The 23,259-nt window shown below is 47.4% G+C and overlaps 1 protein-coding gene and 1 long non-coding RNA gene across 3 annotated transcripts in view; one reads left to right on the top strand and one right to left on the bottom strand.

The window, feature by feature from the left end:
* The window catches only part of CDH13 (cadherin 13), a 1,010,942-nt gene that overhangs the window by 26,899 nt on the left and 960,784 nt on the right, over positions 1–23,259 (bottom strand). For both annotated transcript variants that reach the window (XM_086350076.1, XM_086350077.1), the window contains one exon: positions 3,011–3,153. In XM_086350076.1, the coding sequence (XP_086206202.1) occupies positions 3,011–3,153 (143 nt within the window). The remainder of the gene's footprint in view (positions 1–3,010; positions 3,154–23,259) is intronic.
* Positions 15,754–23,259, top strand: part of LOC147353007 (uncharacterized) — a 45,122-nt gene continuing 37,616 nt past the window's right edge. Inside the window, exon 1 of the long non-coding RNA XR_015145303.1 lies at positions 15,754–16,030. This is a non-coding gene — a long non-coding RNA (uncharacterized LOC147353007). The remainder of the gene's footprint in view (positions 16,031–23,259) is intronic.

Here is a 23,259-nt window from a genome sequence, read left to right as displayed (position 1 = left end):
CACGTTTGTGCACGGGGATATAACCCTTTTCTTACCTCCCAAGCCACACCCCCTTTTAGTTTAGATTCCACCGCTCTGTGGCCCCAGTCACCCCACCTCCGACCCTGCCACCTACCCCATCCTCCCTGCCTTTCAAGGCCAGACTCTAAGGTGGACTCACTGTGGAGCCCACTCTGCCTACTGTGAGCCGCACCGATTGCTCACTTCTCAGATGTGCTCTCCCATCTGGTGTGCATGGAAGTACCCAGCCTCCAAGAAGTCTCAGTTCACCCATTATAGGGGAGTGAAGGCACATATAAAGAACCCTATAAATATCTATTTCAATATACTTACAGGACTCAGAACTGAGTCTTCAGCTATGAACAGCTGGCTTCCAGGAATTACAGGGAGAGCGAAACTTCCTGTGTGATTGATTCAGTAGACATCTCAGCTTCATATACTTGAAAACGAATTCTTATGCCCCTCATCTCAACCAGGAGCAAATCCTGTTAGTATTGCATCTGAAATCTACAGACTATCTCCAGACTCTGACCCCTTCTTATCCCCTCCTCTATTAGTGGTCCAAGCCACCATCTTCCCTAGACTGTCCTCAGTTTTCCTAAGAGGTGTCCCTACTTCGGTCTTATTTCCTTGTCTCAACAGAGCAGCAGCAGGATCGTGGCACTTGGCAGTGGTGTCCATTTCACACAAAGTAGAAGCCAAGGGTCATATAGGGGCCCACGCGACCCTCCACGATCCGCATCCTGGACCACCGCCCTCTTTGCTCTGGCCCCCAGCCTCCTGGCTCTTCCCTGAGATTGCTTCAGGGGTCCCATCCCCACTTCCTTCATGTTTCTTCAGCAAGTCTCTCAGGCCTGTCTAGTTAAAACTATAGCATCCTTTTGTTTGCTATCTCTTCTTCCTGTTTCCCTGTTTCATACATAAATAGTATTACTTTCTTTCCCCTAAAAGCACATCATGTATTTTAGTCAGATTCCTTCCTTTCTCCATGAGTGTGCCAGCCGCGCGAGTACAGTGATCTTTGTTTGTTCATGACTCTATCTCCAGTGTCTGGAACAGAGTCTGGCTTGTGGATATTGTATTATTAGCTTCTGAATGAACAGGAATTGTTTTGTGATTACAAAGGTACTAGCTGAGGGGACTTGATGTCTTTCTGTGGTGTATATCATAAGAGGAACAAAGCTGTGGGGACAGTTCAATCATCAGGATCATTGATGTCCCCTGGGATTTTCTTTCAACTTGCATTAGGGAAAAGAACTGTCCCAGTAGATGAGAACAGGAGCCAGGATGAAGGACATCAGCTTGGCTTCTGAGCCTTGGTGCCTGCCGGAGATGGAACAGGGTGAGCTCACTGCTCTGACCTCTATCTAGACAAAGACCCAGGGACTGCAGGACTTGGGTGTTTTACTGATTCACTGTGTGTTTATGCACTTTGCTTCCCTGCCCTCACGCATTTCTGTTCTTACCAAGAACACCTCTAGGCCTAACAGAAGAATTGTAAAAGTGTAAAGATATACTTCAAATCCTGAAAGATGATGCTGTGAAAGTGCTGCACTCAATATGCCAGCAAATTTGGAAAACTCAGCAGTGGCCACAGGACTGGAAGAGGTCAGTTTTCATTCCAATCCCAAAGAAAGGCAATGCCAAAGAATGCTCAAACTACCACACAATTGCACTTATCTCACACGCTAGTAAAGTAATGCTCAAAATTCTCCAAGCCAGGCTTCAGCAATATGTGAACCGTGAACTTCCAGATATTCAAGCTGGTTTTAGAAAAGGCAGAGGAACCAGAGATCAAATTCCCAACATCCACTGGATCATGTAAAAAGCAAGAGAGCTCCAGAAAAACATCTATTTCTGCTTTATTGACTATGCCAAAGCCTTTGACTGCGTGGATCACAATAAACTGTGGAAAATTCTGAAAGAGATGGGAATACCAGACCACCTGACCTGCCTCTTGAGAAACCTAGATGCAGGTCAGGAAGCAACAGTTATAACTGGACATGGAACAACAGACTGGTTCCAAATAGGAAAAGGAGTACGTCAAGGCTGTATATTGTCACCCTGCTTATTTAACTTATATGCAGAGTACATCCTGAGAAACGCTGGGCTGGAAGAAGCACAAGCTGGAATCAGGATTGCTGGGAGAAACATCAGTAACCTCAGATAAGCAGATGACACCACCCTTATGGCAGAAAGTGAAGAGGAACTAAAGAGCCTCTTGATGAAAGTGAAAGAGGAGAGTGAAAAAGTTGTCTTAAAGCTCAACATTCAGAAAACTAAGATCATGGCATCTGGTCCCATCACTTCATGGGAGATAGATGGGGAAACAGTGGAAACTGTGTCAGACTTCATTTTTTGGGGCTCCCAAATCACTGCAGATGGTGATTGCAGCCATGAAGTTAAAAGCACTTATTCCTTGGAAGGAAAGTTATGCCCAACCTAGACAGTATATTGAAAAGCAGAGATATTACTTTGCCAACAAAGGTCCATCTAGTCAAGGCTATGGTTTTTCCAGTGGTCATGTATGGATGTGAGAGTTGGACTGTGAAAAAGCTGAGCGCTGAAGAATTGATGCTTTTAAACTGTGATGTTGGAGAAGGCTCTTGAGAGTCCTTTGGACTGCAAGGGGATCCAGCCAGTCCATCCTAAAGGAGATTAGTCCTGGGATTTCTTTGGAAGGACTGATGCTGAAGCTGAAACTCCAATACTTTGGCCACCTCATGCGAGGAGTTGACTCATTGGAAAAGACCCTGATTCTGGGAGGGATTGGGGGCAGGAGGAGAAGGGGACGACAGAGGATGAGGTGGCTGGATGGCATCACCGACTCAATGAACAAGAGTTTGAGTGAACTCCGGGAGTTGGTGACGGACAGGGAGGCCTGGCGTGCTGAGATTCATGGGGTCGCAAAGAGTCGGACACGACTGAGTGACTGAAATGAACTGACTGAACTGAAAGATATATTTAGAACTGAAAATACACACTTATTGGAGTTTAAGAATTTGCTCACCACTGTCAGTTGCCAGGAAGAGGGCAGTGTAGACGCTGTTGTGGACGAACGGGGACTCGCGGTCCAGCAGTGCAGTCGTGTCCACAGTCCCGTTGATGGGGTTGATATTCAGCCAGCCTGCAGGATCCTTGTAAACGGAATACCTGAAAAAAAAAATCCCCAAACAATGACAGATTGTATTCAAAATAGATTCAAAAAATGTTCACAGAGTGCTGGGCACAAGCTCCCATGCTAGCTGCCAGATAATTTTTAATACAAATCCAAAAACATCGTTAGAGTGCAGTTGTTCATCCAGAAAGTAATGACTGACCATTAACTCCGGGCTGTCTCTGTGCTGAGTGTTCTGTACATGCACCTCCTTTATCCTTGTGACAAGCCTGGAAGGAAGGAGCTCGTGTCTGCCCAGCTCTCACAGTGGCAGGGTTCACAGCCTGTCTCCTGAGTTCAAGTCCAGTTTTTTTTCCCCCCTTTTACACCTTGGATGCATCTTGTATGCAGACCAGCTGGGAGAAGCACTGTCATGAAGGTACGGGCAGGGCACACGGATGTCTGGGAGAAGAGGAATTACCTGTGATGGAGGGTGACCGTGGGGTCCTCACAGAGGATGCGGCATCTGACAGATGGAATGGGGGGGTGTTGTCAGGGAATGGGGGGATATTGTCACAGAATGAGAGGACAGACACGTCGGGGAAAGACTATGAATTAACATGGAACAGAGATAGGCACTAAAATATTAGTTTCACAGTAGCAAGGATATCCGTTTACTGTCATGACCCCATCTCCTGGAACACTGCTTAGCACATAAACGACACTCAATAGATAGCTGTTGAATGAATAAATATTTAGGGACTGGAAGGTAGATGGTTGTGGTTGGATCATAGCTTTTCCAGGGGAAACTGAAAGGAAGTGAATTTGGAGGGACAGATTACAAAGAACCTGAATCATTTAAGGGGTTTGAATTCTAGATAGACGGGAAACCATCAGAGAATTTTAAAATGTTCTATACACACTACTTCATTTAGAATAGCTAATCAACAAGGGCCTATTGTATAGAACAGGGAACTCTGCTCAATGTTCTGTAGTCACCTAAATGGGAAAAAAAATTGGAAAAAGAATAGACACATGTATATGTATCACTGAATCACTTTGTGGTGTACCTGAGGCTAACGTGACATTGCTAATCAACTACACTCTAGTACAAAATAAAAATTAGAAAGAATGTTCTTCTTATTTTTGAGGCTGTTATAAAAGTAACACATGCTCACTGTGAGAAGTTCAAGCAGTGGAAAGGTACAGTAAGTAAGAGATGAGAGTCTTGTCTTGTTTGTCTTTGAATGAGAGTCCTGTCTTTGACTTGGGTGGCTAGGGAAATGTGGGCAGCTAAGAGGATGCTAGATGCTACAGACCCTGTGATTGTCTTATTTTTTCTATCATTAAACTACAGGCTGTAGATTTCTTAGTTTTCCCTGAACTTTGGCCATTTCAAACCAACTTGTATATTAAAAAAAAAAAAACAAAAAAACTTAAGTAGGATGTTTTATTTTTCAAAAAATTTAGCACTTCGACTTTTTGCCAAGGAAAACAATAAATATTATTCCAGTGGGAAAGCAAACCAAATCAAAACAAAAGCAACTCCATCCCCTACCCCCCCACAAAACACACACCTGGAGAGATAAATGCCTTTGCCAAGGTCAACGGCGAGTGTGCAGCAATGTTGGGATCTGAACTTTGAGCCAGGGCCCTGCCCTTAACCTCCACACAAGCTCTGCCCAATTGCACATGTCGTCAGCATCACAGTGGGGTTAAAGGTAGAGACTTCGGAGTGAAGAAGACTCGGATTCTCTGTGAATCCATTTCCTCCTCTGTTAGGTGGGACAATCCCAGTGGCCTTAGTGGTGGCTCTGAGGGTCAAGCAAGGCCTGACTCCAAGTGGCCGCTGTGTGTGCCAGTGGCCACTGGGCCGGGCCCAGTGAGCTCTCTTGATGTGACCCGCTGCGTCCCCCAGAGTGTCTTGGAAATGCATGACTTGGTGAGCCCTGGGGAAACAAGGCTTTGAAGCTGTGACGGGGAACAGATGGAGAGAATGAACGAGGCTAACGGAGGTTTTCTCACCACTCTCAATGCCTCAGTTATCATTTCCATATTTCTTCAAAACAGAAGAAATGTATATATTACTCCTGAGAGTGAACTGCTTTAAAAACATCCGCCTTTCAGTTTGATAGTAATTTGCACTTCCACCTGGCAAGATGCTATCTGCTAAGACCCGTCTGACGTGTGTCCTCTGCCCGCCCCCCACCGGCGCCCTGCTTTGAGTCCCTGGTTAGAAGGGTTAGTCGCTCCATCCTCTAGTCCTTGCTGGGCATGCGCATGGATGAAAATGCCTGTAAGAGCGGCGTATGGGCCTCATAGGTCTGCCACTTTCGCAGCTTCTCAAGGCCTTCATCAGTGTCTCAATGTCAGGAGGTTCGAGCTGGCTGTGTTACTGCATGCTCGCTGAACCTGGCTTTGTGCTCGCCATTCACAGAGGGCGCCACAGTGACTTCTGTGCTTCACAGCAACCCGATGAAGTGGGTGTCATCCCTCTCTGAAGATGAGATAACCAAGACTCAGAGAGGCTTAGCCACTTGCCCAAAGCGGCACAGCTGAGAAGCAGCCGAGATGGAACTCAACACGGGTGTGCCAGGTTCCAGGCACTGGAGCCTAACCAGGATACAGTGTGTTCATGCCCAGGACCAGGTACTGGCCGCTCTGCATTCCCTGGGTGGAGTGGAGCGCCCAGAGCAGGTGGCTGCCCGTGGGATGTTACTTCATTCTTTCTTTTTCGGTTGGAACATCAAGCAAATGGAAAGCATGAAGAATGGTGACATTTGTTTCCCATCGTACAGGGTAACAAGTTCATGGTTGACCCAGGAGTGATTTGTGGTGGTTCAATATATTTGAAATCATGAAAAATTTAAATGGACTGTAATTTGTTCCCTGATTACTTAACTCAGAGTTCATATTGTAAATAAAAACTGGATTAAGTAATCTAGCATTCCACATTGGCTAAGAACACTCTTTTATTCTCCTGTCTTTGTTTTTGGCCCTCGATTGCTGCAGTTTCGCACTATAATGAGCATGTTGGCTTCTTGTGTAGGGAAGAGTTATAATGAATAAAAAGCTTACAGAGGTTGGTTGACTGGAAGCTGTCCCCTGAGAACGATGCCCAGTGGCTTAGGTCTGTACCTACTGCGTTCCCAGTGAAAGCAGGAGCTTGAGTGGTTTTACAGGATAATACCCCACTATTTTATTTTCTTTGAAAAATAACCGTGTCTGGGAACTTGCCTGGTGGCTCTGTGATAAAGAATCCGCCTGCTAATGTAGGAGACACAAAGTTGATGCCTGGTCCCGGAAGACCCCACATGCTGAGGAACCAGGATCCCGTGTGCCCCAACTATGGAGCCTGTGCTCTGGAGCCCGGGAGCTGCAACCACTGAAGCCCTCTCACCGCCCGGCCCATGCTCCACGACGAGAGGAGCCACCGCAACGAGAAGCCTGAGCGCCACAACTAGAGTAGCCCCCGCTTGCCACCAATAGAGAAGAGCCCATGTAGCAATGAGACTAAGCACAGCTAAAACTAATTCAATAAATAAAAAATTATGTATATATGAAAAAGCAACCAGGTCTCCACCACTGTGCTGTTTAATTGCACGCCTGCTGGGCCCCTTGTCCTCCTCTGTTAGTTGATGGACTTTCTCTGTTGCCTCTTCCCACCGAGATACTGGAGAGGTCCGCCTGGACCCCAGATCTCCTGGATGTCCCTCTTCCTGCATCTGCTCAGGTTTGCAGCCATGGAGAGGGCAGGGTGGGGTCATTCCATTTACTGAGAATTTCCGAGTGCCCAGCGCTGTTTTCCCTGAATCCGTGGCCTCCAAACTCAGACCTTGTGGAAGCCCCCCGAGGTAGCTGTGCCCCTCCCCAGCCCTGGCGCGTCTACCCCTGAGGGGAAGAAAGCCCAGCACTCGTCACCCAGCCTGCCCTTCCCACCTCCTGGCCGATGAGCCCTTGAGACTGACTGGCCAGGCACTCTATGTATGTTTCTGCATTTTCAAAGCTGTCTCTTTAATAACCTTTTGGCGCAAGAGTACTGGTGTGCAGGACATTTTCTGTGCTTCTAGGCCTGAAAAATGCACACGCCTAATTAAATAGGAATTTCCAGGCAATTTGTCTGTGATGGGAACTTTGCTTGTTATAAGGGAAGAAAAATCAAATTAAAAAACAAGACTCCTTTCAGCCTTGTGTAGCTTCACAGGAGCTGCTCATGAGCTTGCCAAGGCTTGGCCTCTTCCAGGTGTCAGTGTCAAAGACGCAGGCCAGGCTGATCGGTAGATCAGGCCAGTGGGGAGGCGGGGCGGGGGGCATCTAACCATGCTCCAGGCTTGCATTGTTCTGGGAAGCGGGCTTACTGTTGGCAGGGCCCTGGCAGAGTGGGGAAGGAAGCTGCCAGGCCAGAGGCCTTCCAAGCCAGAGGCCCAGCTCTCTGGGGGCCTCAGCGCTGGTGGGAAGGAGAGAGAGACTTTGACAGGACCACTCTGCAGGTTTCTTGGGTTCACTTCCACCACACTGAAGATGCACATTTGTTCAGCATGGGATAGCAAAATCCTTGCTTTTATTTTAGACTTAAAAATATTACAAAGTAATTATCCTCCATGGCATCGATCCCATCACTTCATGGGAAATAGGTGGGGAAACAGTGGAAACAGTGTCAGACTTTATTTTTTTGGGCTCCAAAATCACTGCAGATGGTGATTGCAGCCATGAAATTAAAAGTTGCTTACTCCTTGGAAGGAAACTTATGACCAACCTAGACAGCATATTGAAAAGCAGAGATATTGCTTTGCCAACAAAGGTCCATCTAGTCAAGGCTATGGTTTTTCCATTGGTCACGTATGGATGTGAGAGTTGGACTGTGAAGAAAGCTGAGCCTCGAAGAATTTATGCTTTTGAACTGTGGTGTTGGAGAAGACTCTTGAGAGTCCCTTGGACTGCAAGGAGATCCAACCAGTTCATTCTAAAGGAGATCAGTCCTGGGTGTTCATTGGAAGGAATGATGCTGAAGCTGAAACTCCAATACTTTGGCCACCTCATGTGAAGAGTTGACTCATTGGAAAAGACTCTGATGCTGGGAGGAACTGGGGGCAGGAGGAGAAGGGGACGAGAGGATGAGATGGCTGGATGGCATCACCGACTTGATGGACATGAGTTTGAGTGGACTCTGGGAGTTGGTAATGGACAGGGAGGCCTGGCGTGCTGCAATTCATGGGGTTGCAAAGAGTCGGACACGACTGAGCAACTGAACTGAACTGAACTATCCTCCAATTAAAATAAATAAATTAGTTTAAAGATTTTGCAAAGTAATATAGCTCCTCACTTAATTCCAGCCCAATGGGCCCCCTACGTTAAATGAAATATCTGCTTGGGTGATTCAAATCAACCATTTTATTTATAAACAGAGCTGGAGAGAATTCCTGGCAGAAGGCAGAGAATTCCCGGCAGTGTTCTGGCGTAGCTCATGTAGCTGTGGCTCTGAATACGTACTTCCCGTCTCCTGACAAAGCACGCAGAGGAGACTGGAGGACATGTGGTCCCAGAGTCCAGGCTCAGTCACACAACACAGGCTGGCACAGGGTTCCTGGAGAGATGGGGACGGTGCTCTGTCCTGCTCCACAGGAACCAGGGCCCAGGAAGGCGATCTCAGTGGCAGGAAGGATGTTCCCTGGATGGTGAGATGCCACAAAGGGAAGACATGGACAGGAAGAGCTGCCCGGTGAGTGGCCTAGGCAGGACCTCTTAGAGTTGGGGAGATGGAGGTAGAGCTTGCCCAGCTTAGCAGGAGGCCATGACCTTCCACGAGGACAAGGGGAAGAGCTCCTGACACCTGCAGGCTCTGCCCTGGACTGCCCTCCCAGGCATCCCGGAGCCCCTGGTGGAGTCCTGAGGTCCTCCTGCATGAGGTGCTACCAGATTACAATTCTACCATCACACTCTCCTGGCAGTTGCTATCTTGCGATGGCACACGGACCAAGCTTGGTCGGTGCCTTATGGACATTCTGACCCTTGTTTCTGTTTAGTAGCTCATTCGCGTCTGACTCTTTGTGACCCCATGGACTGCAGCACACCAGGCCTCCCTGTCTGTAACCAACTCCCAGAGTTTGCTCAAACTCATGTCCATTTAGTCTGTGATGTCATCCAACCATCTCATCCTCTGTCATCCCCTTCTCCTCCCGCCTTCAGTCTTTCCCAGCATCAGGGTCTTTTCCAATTAGTCGACTCTTTGCATCAGGTAGCCCAAGTATTGGAGCATTGGCTTCAGCATCAGTCCTTCCAATGAATATGCAGGACTGATTTTCTTTAGGATGGACTGGTTTGATCCCCTAGCAGTCCAAGGGACTCTCAAGAGTCTTCTTCAACACCACAGTTCAAAAGCATCAGTTCTTTGGCACTCAGTCTTCTTTATGGTCTAACTCTCACATCCATGCATGACTACTGGTAAAACCATAGCTTTGACTTGACAGACCTTTGTCGGCAAAGTAATGTCTTTGCTTTTTAATATGCTGTCTAGGTTGGTCATAGCTTTTCTTCTAAGGAGCAAGTGTCTTTTAATTTCATGGCTGCAGTCACCATCTGCAGTGATTTTGGAGCCCAAGAAACTAAAGTCTGTCACTTTCCACTGTTTCCCCATCTATTTGCCATTAAGTAATGGGACCGGATGCCATGATTTTAGTTTTCTGAATGTTGAGTTTTAAGCCGGCTTTTTCACTCTCCTGTTTTACTTTCATCAAGAGACTCTTTAGTTTCTCTTCGCTTTCTGCCATAAAGGTGGTGTCATCTCCATATCTGAGGTTATTGATATTTCTTCATCAGTCTTGGTTCCAGCCTCTGCTGGACTCCATGATGACAGACAAACAGCGCACAGCCCCCCCCCACCGAGCTCCCTTCCCGGGTAGGCTTGCTGTGAGTCCATTATCGGCTCTGTCACAGGAAGCAGGAGGTGGGATCATTAGCAAGTGTCTTCTGCGTGGACCCCTGTGGTGCTTGACTCTTTGCTTCTGTTCTGCTTGCTACTGTCAGTTCTTCAAACAGCAGCCAATTGAAAATTCACCATTTTTCTTTTTAAAAAATGTTCCCTTCTTTATTTTGGCTGTGCTGGATCTGTGTTGCTGCGCACAGGCTTTCTCTAGTTGCAGCAGGCAGGGCCTTCTCTCTGGTAGCAGTGTTCGGGCTTCTCATCACAGTGGCTTCTCTTGCGAAGCACGGGCTCCAGGGCCCTCAGGCTTCACCAGCTGTGGGGCAAGGGCTCCGTTGCTTTGCGTCATGTGGAATCTTCCCAGACCAGGGGTTGATCCCCTGCCCCTTGCATTGCAAGGCGGATTCTTAATCACTGGATCAACTGGGAAGCCCCCAGATTCACCATTTTCAATTTGTATCTTATATGAGTGAGTTCTGGCTTAGAATCCTCCAATAACTTCAAACTCCTGATCATGTCTTGCAGGCTCTGCCTAACTCTCTCCCCTCCTTCCATCTGTCTCATTCGCCTGTGTGTCTGGTGCCTAGAAGAGTGCCTGGCACGCACAGAGCAGGCACTCCGGGGTTGGATGGACGGACGGACGGACGGACGGATGGATGGAAGAACAAGCCTTCTCCAACATGGCTTGACTGACCCAGGCCTGAGCTCCCACGACACTCACTCTGGGAGACTTCAGGTGACCAACTTGAAACGAAGCAGCCTGTCTTTCTTCGACTTCCAGGACAGAGGCTGGATTTCTTACCGACTCTGCAGGCATGTAGATGTGCTAGTCCAGTGTCCTGTGGCTTGTGAGAACCCCCGACCCCCACCTGGCCAATGATTATCCAACTTTACTAACACTTATTAGAGTTAATAATAAGTAATACTTATTAGAAGGCCAAAAAGCAAAATAAAACCAACTAGTCTTGGTGTTTCAGAGCAAGATGGCCCAAGCCCCCAGTGGTGTGTGGCCACATTGGGGCCTCTCCTCCCAGGGCTGTGCAGCTTGTAGGTCGAGTTCCATGTCTGTGGGTCAAAGGGATGGCGTGGTGGTGTCTGAACCAGGTGCCATTTCCAGGGTGGGTTGTCTTGAAGAAACATGCTCGCTGGGAGAGCAAACCCAGATGTCAGAAGACCAGCAAGGCAAAGCTAATCCCCACTGCATTTGTTCTCAGACTATTTTTATTGGGTGATTAGTTGACAGGTCATGCCTCTGCTCAGCACCTGAACATTTCAGCTCAGCTCAGACCAAGCTCAGAAAAAGTGTCGGCGCTTTTGAGAAGTTGATGAGCGAGGTTGTGGCAGGGACTGCAGTGGGATAGATGGATGGTGGAGACCAGCTTCATGCCTCGAAGGTCAGTGAGCACCACCTGGCAAACTGCCACTGAGGAGGTTCCTACCAGCGCCTGCTTGGCTTAGGGGACAGGCCTTCTCCCTCCGCTGGAGGCCAGGCGGCAAGCGATCCCAGACAATGTTTCTTACCGAGGCTGGGCTGTGGGAGACCCACATGGTTCTGGGGAGGAGCTGAGAGGGTCTGGGCTTCCTGCTGAGAGACCTGGCCCAGAGCACGTCTCCACCTACCTTGGCCTGGCCTGTGGTCTAGAGGAGCCGTCCCCTAACAGGTGACTCTGTTGGCCCCCATGTGGGAAGCCCTGGGACCCCCACGCCCAGCCCTGGGTACTGATGCCCTACATTTTTGGAAGACCTGCTAGGAGCCCAGAGGTCTGCTAGGGACGGGGGAGACTGTAGTGAGCAAAGCAGGAAGCTCGCGCCCCTGATGAAGACTTTCACCAAGGGGGTTCATCCCTGGACACTGCACTTGGCACACGGGGGTAAGTGCCCAGAGGAGGGGCTGTCTTCCTCCCTGCCCAAGTCCAGTGCTCTGTCATGTGACTGGCCCATTGTAGGACTTAGTCAAGGATGGGTGGGCGAATGAGCAAACACCAGTGTGTGAAAAGTGAATAGCAAGCAAATAGTTACAGAATTCTGAGGAGTTGGTGTCCCGGGATTTGCAGGGTGTGTGAAGACGGCCATGAACCTGGTCCATGAGGGACGATGGGTAGTGCCCTGACAGGGTCAGCGGTGTGGAGTCACAGAGCTTCTGACAAGGGGGACAACATGTCTTGGGCCTGTGAGCCTCCCACTGCCCGGTCCGCCAGCTGTTTCCTCATTCGTGCCTTCCCAGACCCCAAGCCCTCAGACCTCCACCCTCCCCTTCCCAGATCCAAAGCCCGTAGACCTCCACCCTCCCCGCCTTCATTTTAGCTGCTGGTTTCCACTGGGAATTTTGTCCCCAGCTCTCTGCTTGGCTGGCTCCTTGCTACTCTTCAGACCTGAGTTCAAATGTCACCTCCTCCCTCCCAGCCCGTTTCAGGGGCCTCTCCCAGGGGCTCCCCCATCCATCATGCTGTTTTCTCTCCTACAGGCTGTGTGCTGCACTCAGCTAACACGGTTAAGCATTGATTTACTTGCTCACTGCCCATCTCCCCGCTGGAATATAAGTTCTACAAGAGGACAAAGGCTAGTTAGGGCCCAGCTAGTGGTGCAAGTTTAGGAACTGTTTGCTGAGTCAGTATGGATGCATTGAGGCAGAATATAAGAGGAGTAGTCAGCCCATCTAAAACATTTACTTTGAGCCTTGTTTTATATCAAAAGCAATATTTACAATGGACATTTCTCACGTGTCTGCCGCAGCATTTAAAATTTCCCATGACCCTCTGAGATAGTCCGTATGAGACACTTTTACTCATTTAACATGTTTTCCTGTCTGAGTTCTAGAAAATGAAAACTTAATGCTTTCTGGATGAATCAACCTCTTCTAAGCTGACTTCCCAAAAGAATCAAAGAAAGCCCAGGTAATTCTTTGCACTTGTCTTGATTGTTTGAATGTTTAAAAGAACATCACACATGCTTTTTGAGTCTGAACTTTTTCATCTAATTGTGATTAAAAGAACATCTTGGTTTAGCCAAGAAGGAAGCTTTGTCTCCAACTTTGCCAGTTCCCAAAACAACATTCTTAGAAGGAATGAAAGTCCCTTAAAACTCTGTATCCTTTGATCTAGAAATTCCTTTGCCAATAATTTAGCCAAAAAAAACAGTAAGGGAGCAATTTTTAAAATTTGGAAATGCTGGATTAATAAAATCAAAGCTTGCCCCTCCTTGGCAGGACTTCTCAGAACCTTGAAAATATAGATCCACACTGTGGATATCCCAGAAAGGGTCTCAGAGCAAAGCATTACTCAAACTTATTTGGCAGAGTTACTCAGCTACAAGAACGTTTCTTCCATCACTGCTGAGTACAGAAAAATTTTAAAAATACCAGGTAACTGTCTATCAAGGGGCTTCCCAGGTGGCACTAACGGTAAAGAACCCAGCTGCCAATGCAGGAGACATAAGAGATGCAGGTTTGATCCCTGGGCTGGGAAGAGCCCCTGGAGAAGGGAATGGCAACCCACTCCGGTGTTCTTGCCTGGAGAATCCCATGGCCAGAGGAGGCTGGCAGGCCACAGTCTATAGGGTCACAGAGGCGGACATGACTGAAGCGACTTAGCACACATGCACACAACTGGTATCAAAAGTGGTTGGTTACCCAGACAACAAGGCACTACGTAGACCTTAAGAGGTGAGAGAGACACAGCATGGCAGGACGACTGTATTCAAGAGATGGAGATGACGGTGAAAACCTCACCCACATTCTATAGAGGTTCATGTGCAGAGCAGAGAATGCCCACAGGCTAACGCAGGAGGTGCTCACTGCCTCCTTCTCACGAACATCAGTAACAACTCTCCTCTGGAGTCCAAGCTCAGCTTCAAAATCCCTCTCCCCACCATACCCTGCGTGCTACGCCCTTCTATCACACCACTGGACTTGTAATCCCCCTTGGAAGGGGATGTTAGTGGCAGCCACGTTAAGAATATGGCAGTGATGATAACAGTGACAGAATAGAAGATAATATTAACACTTACTGAGCACTAACTTTGTGCCCGAAACTTCCTCAGTGCTTCACACAGGTCGACTTATATGACCCTCACAAATAGCTTCATGGGGGTTGGGATTATTGCTCCACTGTACAAATGGAGGTGCTGAGGCACAGAGAGGCTATGTGATTCACTCCAGGTCACACAGCTGGTAAGTGATAGATCTGTCCCGTCCCCGGATCCGCACTCTGCGCTGAGATGCCTCCCTGTCTGACTTTGGCCTTAAGAGTAGTTGTGCCTGTGTCTGGCTAGTTGGATTTACATCTTTCTTATTTTTTCATATCAGGATTTCTAAAACTTCTACCACGAGCCTATAATCTTTTTGCAATAAAGTCTTTTTTTTTTTTTTCAACGAAAGCTAATAATATAAAGATGTCTTCCTTGACATCCCCATATCTCCATTTCCCTCTTGGCAAAGGCAGTGTTTCTCTTCTCTGTGCAACCTTACTGCTATAGAAGTATATTATATATGTGGTCTGTGTGTGTCTACAAAAATGTATATGTATTAACTTCTATTAAACAGTGTACTAGGGGGTTTGAGCTTGGTACAATAAGGCTGGGAAATAAAAAGCATGTAGATTAGAGAGGAATAAGTAAAATTTCCCTCATGTGCAGATGACATAATCAGGTATAAAAATCTGAAGGAATTAAAAAAATTAATAACATGAATGCTACTTTGGCATAGTTACAAAATGCAAGGTCAATACACAAAATTCACTTGTATTAATATATACTAGCAAATAGTAATTGGAAATAAAATGTAAATAATACCATTTAAGGTAGTCAAGGCCTGTAAAATTCTTAACAAAATATATGCAAGACCTATATTCTGAAAACTAGAATACATTGGTAAGACAGATTAGAGAAGCCCTAAATAAATGGATATACCATGCTCATGCTTACAAAACTAAATACTGTGAATTTAGGTGAATTCCCCCCCCAAAGTTATTTGTAGATTTAATACAATCTTAATAAAAAATTTACAGTTTTTTGCATAAAAATATTTATGTATATATTATACATGATGCTGCTGCTAAGTCACTTCAGTCGTGTCCGACTCTGTGCGGCCCCATAGACGGCAGCCCACCAGGCTCCCCCATCCCTGGGACTCTCCAGGCAAGAACACTGGAGTGGGTTGCCATTTCCTTCTCCAATGCATGAAAGGGAAAAGGGAAAGTGAAGTCGCTCACGTGTCTGACTCTTAGCGACCCCATGGACTGTAGCCCACCAGGCTCCTCCATCCATGGGATTTTCCAGGCAAGAGTACTGGAGTGGGGTGCCATTGCCTTCTCTGATTATACGTGATATGTAATACTATATATGGTGTATGGACACACATACAATATATTAATTACACACTTGTTAGGGCTTCCCTGACAGCTCAGCTGGTAAAGAATCCGCCTGCAATGCAGAAGACCCTGGTTCGATTCCTGGGTCAGGAAGATCCCCTGGAGAAGGGATAGGCTACCCACTCCAGTATTCTTGGGCTTCCCTTGTGGCTCAGCTGGTAAAGAATCCACCCGCAATGCAGGAGACCTGGGTTTGATCCCTGGGTTGGGAAGATCCCCTGAAGGGAAAAGCTACCCACTCCAGTATTCTGGCCTGGAGAATTCCATGGACTGTATAGTCCATGGGGTCACAAAGAGTCGGACAAGACTGAGTGATATTGAGTATTTGTGTTCCCTCACCTCTCCCCTAATTCACATGGTGAAGTCCTAACTCCCAGTGTGGCTGAATATGGGGATGGGGCCTTTAAGGACATAATAGAGGTTAACTGAGGTTGCAGGGTGGGGCCCTAATCTGATGGGATTAGTGTTCTTATTAGAAGAAGGAGAGGCCTGAGCACAACCCCTCTCCACCCTGTGCACAGATGGAGGAGAGGCCACAGGAGGACACTGCAAGGAGGGGGCCGTCCTCCAGCCAGGAAAAGGGCTTTCGCCAGAAACTGTGTCCGCCAGAACCTCTGTCATGGACTTCCAGCTTCGGAAGTGTGAGAAGTAAGTGTCTCCTGTCTTAGCCCCCCAGTTCTGCAGTAGTTTGTTATGGGAGCCCTAGCAAAGTGACAAAACATTATTCAGATATTAGGCTGAACCGCAAAGCTGCCTTTTTAGTGGTCAAAACCCATCAAATACCAGCAATTTCATATGGCCCAACCTAATCATAAGCTTATATACAATAAAATGACATGTCCTAATTGTGTGCTTCCCCCTAGTGGACACACTTCTTTGTGGTCTGGGAGACACGTCTTGTTTATCTGTGCTTTTGCATCTCCCAGGGTATCTGCTGGCTTTTGGTAAACACTGGTGACTGATGAGTAAATTACCCAGATGAACATTTTGCATTCCTGTTCCAATAGAAGCCTTAATATAGTTATATCAAGGCTACCTCTCTCATTAAAAAGAATTACCTTGCACTTATCAGCAGGAGCTATTGAATTGTTTGCCAAGACCTTTACTTCTCACTTCGTAGTAACACAAAATAGATGTGTCTTCATAACACACACATACACACACACACACACACACGCACGCATGCGCATGCACCACACAGGCCAGTGTCTTCCAACCCTTGAGTCACACCACTCACACACTGGCTTGTGGGGCCAGAGGGTGAGAGCGGATGGGCTGGGAGGCAGAGAGTGAGTGGCGTGTGGTTTCAGCACCCACCAGATGTCCTGATCCCTCTCTTCATGCACCAGGTCCACTCCTGCCCATCCAGACCACAGTCCTGGGGAGTCTGTGCGTGTGATGCTGGACCCCTGGTCTGGGAGGAGCTGGGGCTCTGGGTACCATCACAATTCTAAAAGCTTGTGCTGCGCAAGAAAAAATGAAAAGTACCTTGCCTTCAAATGTACACCCCCGAATCTCAGAAAGTCCTCCCAAATAAAAAAACCCCAGCCAAATTAGCAGATTCAGGAAAAGGCTGCTATCTCCCTAAACCGTGAGGCTTACTCCCTGGCTCTCTCACTGTGGACCACTGAGCCAGGCTGCTGGCTGGTCCCTTTGAGACGCCTGTCATTCCAAACCTGGTCAGTCCTTGGGCCTCATGTCCCTATCACATGCTCTCTTGGAAAGCTATTCCAAGCCTTCTCCAACCTTTGAACATAATTCTATCTTTCAGGGCTTCTAATGTCAATTTACTAACATTCTTGGCTTTTAAAATCTCCTACATTGACATTTTATTGTGAAGAATTGAGCATTTTTCCTTCTCAATATGGCAAGGTTGGAAGTTGCTTCCTTGAATGCCCACCACTACAGTGGTAGTCTGTGGGGGAGACAGGTAGATTTGCGATATAGTAAGTGGAAGAAAACAGTAGAATCTGGGTGATGGGTGAATGAATGCTCACTGCAAAATTATTTCAACATTTCTATGCATTTGAAACTTTCATAAAGTTTATGGCAAAAGGATGAATATGTCTTTTCTTGAGACAGTAAGCAGTTCTGTTTCCATATTCCTGTCTTTCTAAAAAGACCAAAAACCTAAGGAGGTCATACACTGTGTGACTTCACTCATATGAAATATCCAGTCTAGCCAAATCCATAGAGACCAAAAATCAATTAGTAGTAGATGAGTAGGAAGATTAGTGGTTGCTATGGCAGAGGAGAGGCAGAATGGAGGTGATGGTTAAGGAGAATAGATTTCTTTCTGGGGTAAAGAAAATGTTCTAAAACTGATTGTGGAGATGGTTGCACAACTCTTTGAATATACTAAAACCCACTGAATTGTATATTTTAAAATGGTAGATTGTGGGGTTTGTGAATTATGTCTCCATAAAGCTGTTATATGCAAGAGAAATATCTTCAAGGACGTGAGCTCTCCATGGTTTCCTAGGTGATTGAAGCACAGAAAAATGACAAAAACCAAACACCCTTTTCACAATGTGCTTCAGAATATTCTACTAATGAATGGCAGAGGGCCCCCAAATAACAGGGTATTTTGATTCTCTTTCATTTTTGCCTGCTTGACATACGCTGAGTCAAACAAAGGCTCATCTATGGGATCCTTAGTCTTACTTGTGATGACTGTAGCAGAATGGGCCAAGGTAACTAGCTGCCTGGTGAATGAATGAATGAATAATGAAGGAATGAGTGAGCAAGCACCTTGCTCTTTCCTTGGCTTTTCCTATCTACTCACGTCACTGTCTTTGAATGAAGACTTCACTTAGTCTTAATCATGAAGGTTATAGCTGTTTCTTCACGCTATCAAGGATTCTTATTTCTCTCAAACCCAAACAGGAGACCAGGTCTTGTCACCAAGTTGGCCTGGTGACAATACTGCCAACTGGAGTCCTGTTTTCCCGTCTAACAAAGGGCAGGTTCAAGGATGGTCTGGAAGCTTCTTTCTAACACTAGTAAGTTATGACAGTTTTTGCCCAAACAATAGCTATTCTGGATGAGCAAAAAGTTGTAAATTCTTCCTGGTGGGCACAGTCACACCGAAGTCCTGGGAGTTTCTTCCATGTGACAAGTGACATTTTACATGACAGAGTAAATGCAGAGAGTGAAAAGGCAGTCATTAAAAGGTGAGAAAAATAAACAGCTGGCAAAGAATGCCTGTATAAATTGCTCACTCTGACTTCAGGGGGATAATTTTTTTAAAGTAAGATCATGAGAAGTAGATTTATGTCTCCAGACCCAATGCAAATGCAGGATTTGCACAATAACCATTTATCAGGTCCCAAAGATCTGATTTATGGCCCCACAGCCCTACTTTGTATTCTGACGGGCTCACAAAGTTAACTGACAACAAAGAAATATCCTCCGACTCATTGCAGATGACGGGTTATAAATGAGCACAACTTGATTTTCTGCTCCGGAAAATTAGTGTTTTGAAACTCTCATTAGAAATTAGTCATTAAAGCTGTGCCCAGACTTGACTGTTTGGCCCATTGCTTTATTTTTGCTTTAGTCATTTAATTTGCTGACAGCGTTGGGTGGGGAAACCACTGCCTTTGTTGTAGAACATTCTAGGTTGACGTCTTTGTCTAGATTCAACACCATGTCTCCAGATAGGCTGTGCCCCTGCAGAGACTCTGCACCTGTGTAGGGCAAGCTGGGTGGCATAGAACCGGTATCCGCTTTGTAGGAGGCACTGTGCTGACCCAGGGCAAGTAGACAGAGGGGTGACTTGGCTCCTGATCCTTCTCTCCAAATATTAGTGGAGAGACTGAACTAGTGTTTCCCAAACTGGGTACCCTATGGTTCTGGCCCCATAATCACCAGCAGAATTAAAGATACAGATTCTCAGGTCCTGACACTGGAGTTTGGTCCTGACACTGAGTTGGTAGGTATGCTGCTGCTGCTGCTGCTAAGTCGCTTCAGTCGTGTACGACTCTGTGTGACCCCATAGACGGCAGCCCACCAGGCTCCCCGTCCCTGGGATTCTCCAGGCAACAACACTGGAGGTGGGGCTTAAGCCTCTGTAATTTTAGCACCTCCCATGGGCTTCTGATGCTAGTCAATTTGCTGGTCCAGGGGTGGGCACTTGGGATTTGCTGGAGCCTGATGCTCAGCCATTTCTTCTAAGTCACCAGAAGATTGAGGCACTCAGGTAAAGCATGGAGTCCAGCATATTTGATCTGCGGGAGGACAGCAGGTGGGTTAGGAACCTTCTCACTGGCAAGGGGTTGCCACAAAGGTTTCTTTTCAGCTTCCGAGTCCAGTTAATCACCAAATCATGCGGATTCCACTTTCTTCATGCTTCTCAGCTCAGCTGCGCGTCTTTGAATTCTCTTCCTTGCTGTTCTTGTCCTAGGTGGCAGCATCTTAAGTGACCTCTCAGCCTCTCCACTCTTCCCCTAACATCTGTCTTGTGCCTGAATGAACTTTTTCTAAAATTCAGATCTGATTGCAACATCTGTCTGCGTTCAGGCCTTCCAGTGCCCTCACTGCCTACAGATCAAGGCTTAACTCCCACCGTGGACCACACGAGACCCGGCGCAGTCGTGCCCCCTTGGTCAGTGAGCAGTTCTAGCCTCTATGTCTCTGTCTGCGGTGTTTCCAGGGCCTGCACACCTCCCCCTGGCCCCTGGGCTGTCTTCAAGCATCAGCTTGGCTCTCCTTGACTCTAACAGGTGGACACAGACTTGCCTTTCTCTCTGCCCTTGTCAGACTGTCTTGTTTTGCACCTTGAATGTCATTTTCATCACAGCTTTCGTATTTATAATTAAAAAGTGTTTATTTATACAACTACCCATTCTTCTAGACTACGTGAGCCTGGATGATAGAGGCCATGTGAGTTTTGGTGTCTGTATCCCCCGTCTCTGTGAGTTAGGGGCCCGGAGGGAGGAGGGCCCTGCAGCTGGTCAGAAGGCTGGGGAGATGAATATAGGGTTTGCCCAGAGGCCACACAGGGGAGCTGCTCCGGTTCCAACACGGCCCTTGGTCAACCCACAGCCTCTATCCCCACTGACCTCGCTCCACCGGTGATGGAATGAGGCTGGCACTGCTCAGTCTGCTGGGGAAGGTGAGGTAAGCATACAGGTCTCCAGGAAAGCTGCCTGGGACCCCTTCAGGAGGGCTGAGAAGATGAGTAGCTGCAGGAGGCCTGAACTAGGGAGGAATCTCCCATGGCCAACATGAGCTTGCTCAGTTTCACGTGCCCATATACCCACGTGCCCATCCACATACACGTTCACACGTCCATCCTTCCATGCATCCATTCATCCATCTATCCACGCATCCATCCATGCATATATCCATCATTACCCATTCACATGTTCATCTCTGCATCTGGGCATCCATGCACACATCTACCCATTCATGTATCCATCTATCATTTCAGTGCTCATCACACGGCTACTGTGTGTTAGGAACTCTTATTTATGTATTACTGTGTCTATGACAGCACTTATGCTCTAGAGGGAGCAGGATTATAAGCAACATGTAAACAGACCATATGACAGTTTCAGAGAGTGACATGTGCTCTGGAAGCCATCACACTGGGCAATGGTACGGGGTGACTAGTAACATGGGGGAGTAGGGGAGGGCTTATTTACTGAAACGTAACCAGTCCATTCTAAAGGAGATCAGTCCTGGGTGTTCTCTGGAAGGGCTGATGCTAAAGCTGAAACCCCAGTACTTTGGCCACCTCATGTGAAGAGTTGACTCATTGGAAAAGACTCTGATGCTGGGAGGGATTGGGGGCAGGAGGAGAAGGGGACGACAGAGGATGAGATGGCTGGATGGCATCACTGATTCAATGGACATGAGTTTGGGTGAACTCTGGCAGTTGGTGATGGACAGGGAAGCCTGGCGTGCTGCAATTCATGGGATGGCAAAGAGTCAAACACGACTGAGTGACTGAACTGAACTGAAGCAAGGAGAGCCGCTCAGCGGGGATGACAGATGCGGTATGAATGAAAAGAAGACAGTCAAGTAGAGACATGGTGGGGAGGATGTTCCAGGCAGAGGAATCCGTGGTGAGCCGATGAGTTAGGAGGAGTCTCCGACTGGGAAGCAGTTTGGGGACAGTGGCCAGAACAGAGGCCAGCAGATGGACCCGAGTTCAAATCCCCACTCAGTCATTAACACCTGTGGGTCACTGGGAGCGGTTCCAACCTTTCAGAGCTTTCACATCCTTGTATGTAAAACGGAGACGCTAAAACCTTACTGATAAGGTGGTTGTGAAAATTGTATCATACGTGAAGCACGGTCCTTGGCATGGGGTGGGGGCTTCCCAAACCCATGTATTTCAAAATCCTTTTGCCAAGTGAAAGTCACTGTGCTTTTCGCATCAGCATCCTGGACAGAAAAGATGGATCGCCTCGATTCTGGTAACCAGTTTCCAACTGACACCTCTATCTGATTTCGGCTTCCTTCCGTATTTTAAAAATGCTCTAGGTACTCCCTTTATTACGCATGTCACCCGGCTCTAGCTACTGTGGAACTAGAAGGTCACAGCTTGGCTCCGGGCTCAGAAATATGGCAGCTGTCAGGCGCATGATTTAGGAAGTTGGCCTTCCTCAGTGGAACCACAGTGCAGTAAAATCCAGTCAACGATTTGGACCACTGCTGCCGAGTAAAAGCTGGGAGAAATCTTCAGCAGCTATATTAACACGAAACTTTTTATGAGTAAATGTTTTTTGTGAGATGACATTGAACCCCTGCTTCCCTCCTCCAGCCTCCAAACAGCTCAGCTTTGGAAGAAGGGGCCAGAAACTCTGAATAGGAAGCAATGACTCTGCTGGACCAAAAAAAGAAAAAAAATAGCCCAGATTCCCAAACAAAACCACGATAAAAACAAAGCCCCTTACAAGAGTGGGACCATAGGACACACAGCCCCAGGCTGCTCAGGCTCAGGCCTGCAATCCTAGGCTCCCTCTTTGATCACACTCACATCTGGCTCTTATTATGTTTTCCTTGTAGATTGCCAGAGGTTCAACATCCAGTTTTCTGAAGGAAAAAAAGCTCAAAATATTAGCATTTGCCTATTTCCATGGTGTAAATACTTCCGCTGTGACCAACTTTGAGTCACTCCTGATGCCACAGACTGCAGAATTGGGAAGAGATGGTAACACTGGCTCGTGAGCTGGTTTGAACTGGCTCTGGGCCTCCACTGCCACATCGTCGCCCTATCGTCATAACCACTGGCTCTGGCTGGGTGCACTGTCAGACACAGCGCGCGTGACAGCTCATATAATCTTAACCGTCATCATTTGAGGCAGGGATTGCTATCACCAGCTCAAGGATGAGGGGATTGAGCTCAGACAGACTGGGTGGCCAGCACAGGCTCCCACGAGAGGGTAGCACTCTGCCCCTGGCCCCATTTCAAGCCCTCCTGTTTCTTCCCTGGATTAGCATCTGCTTCCCAACAGGCTCCATGACTGCAGGACCGCTGGGGCCATCTCTCACTGCTCTTTTGTGTATATAACCATCTACCCCAGTTCAGAACGGAGTCCGGTTTATTTAGCTCAGTGCTTGCCAAGCCAGCCCTGCCCGCTCATGCACACAGTAGGAGCTCACTGAGTTAGATTTTCCATTCCTTCCCGCTGTGCTGGTGTGCCCTCTCAGAACAGTGGCCTGGCCCATTTCGCAGGTGTTTGTGTCTGTTTCGTGTGATAGAAGATAAAACTGGGACTTTCATATCTGGTATTAGTGAAGCAGGCAATTCAGACCAATCCTCCCACTAAGCAAGCTATAAGATGTTGGAAAATACACATAAAAAAAGGAAACGGGGAAGAAGTCAGGACAGGTTAGAAGACTACAGGACTGCAATCAGTACTGGT

This window comes from Bos grunniens, chromosome 18, assembly GCF_055505025.1.
Source record: "Bos grunniens cultivar Pamir isolate PY7600 chromosome 18, Bosgru_T2T1.0, whole genome shotgun sequence".
Lineage (NCBI taxonomy): Eukaryota > Metazoa > Chordata > Mammalia > Artiodactyla > Bovidae > Bos > Bos grunniens.
Note: the sequence above shows the minus strand (reverse complement) of the source record. Positions and strands in the feature narration are given on the sequence as shown.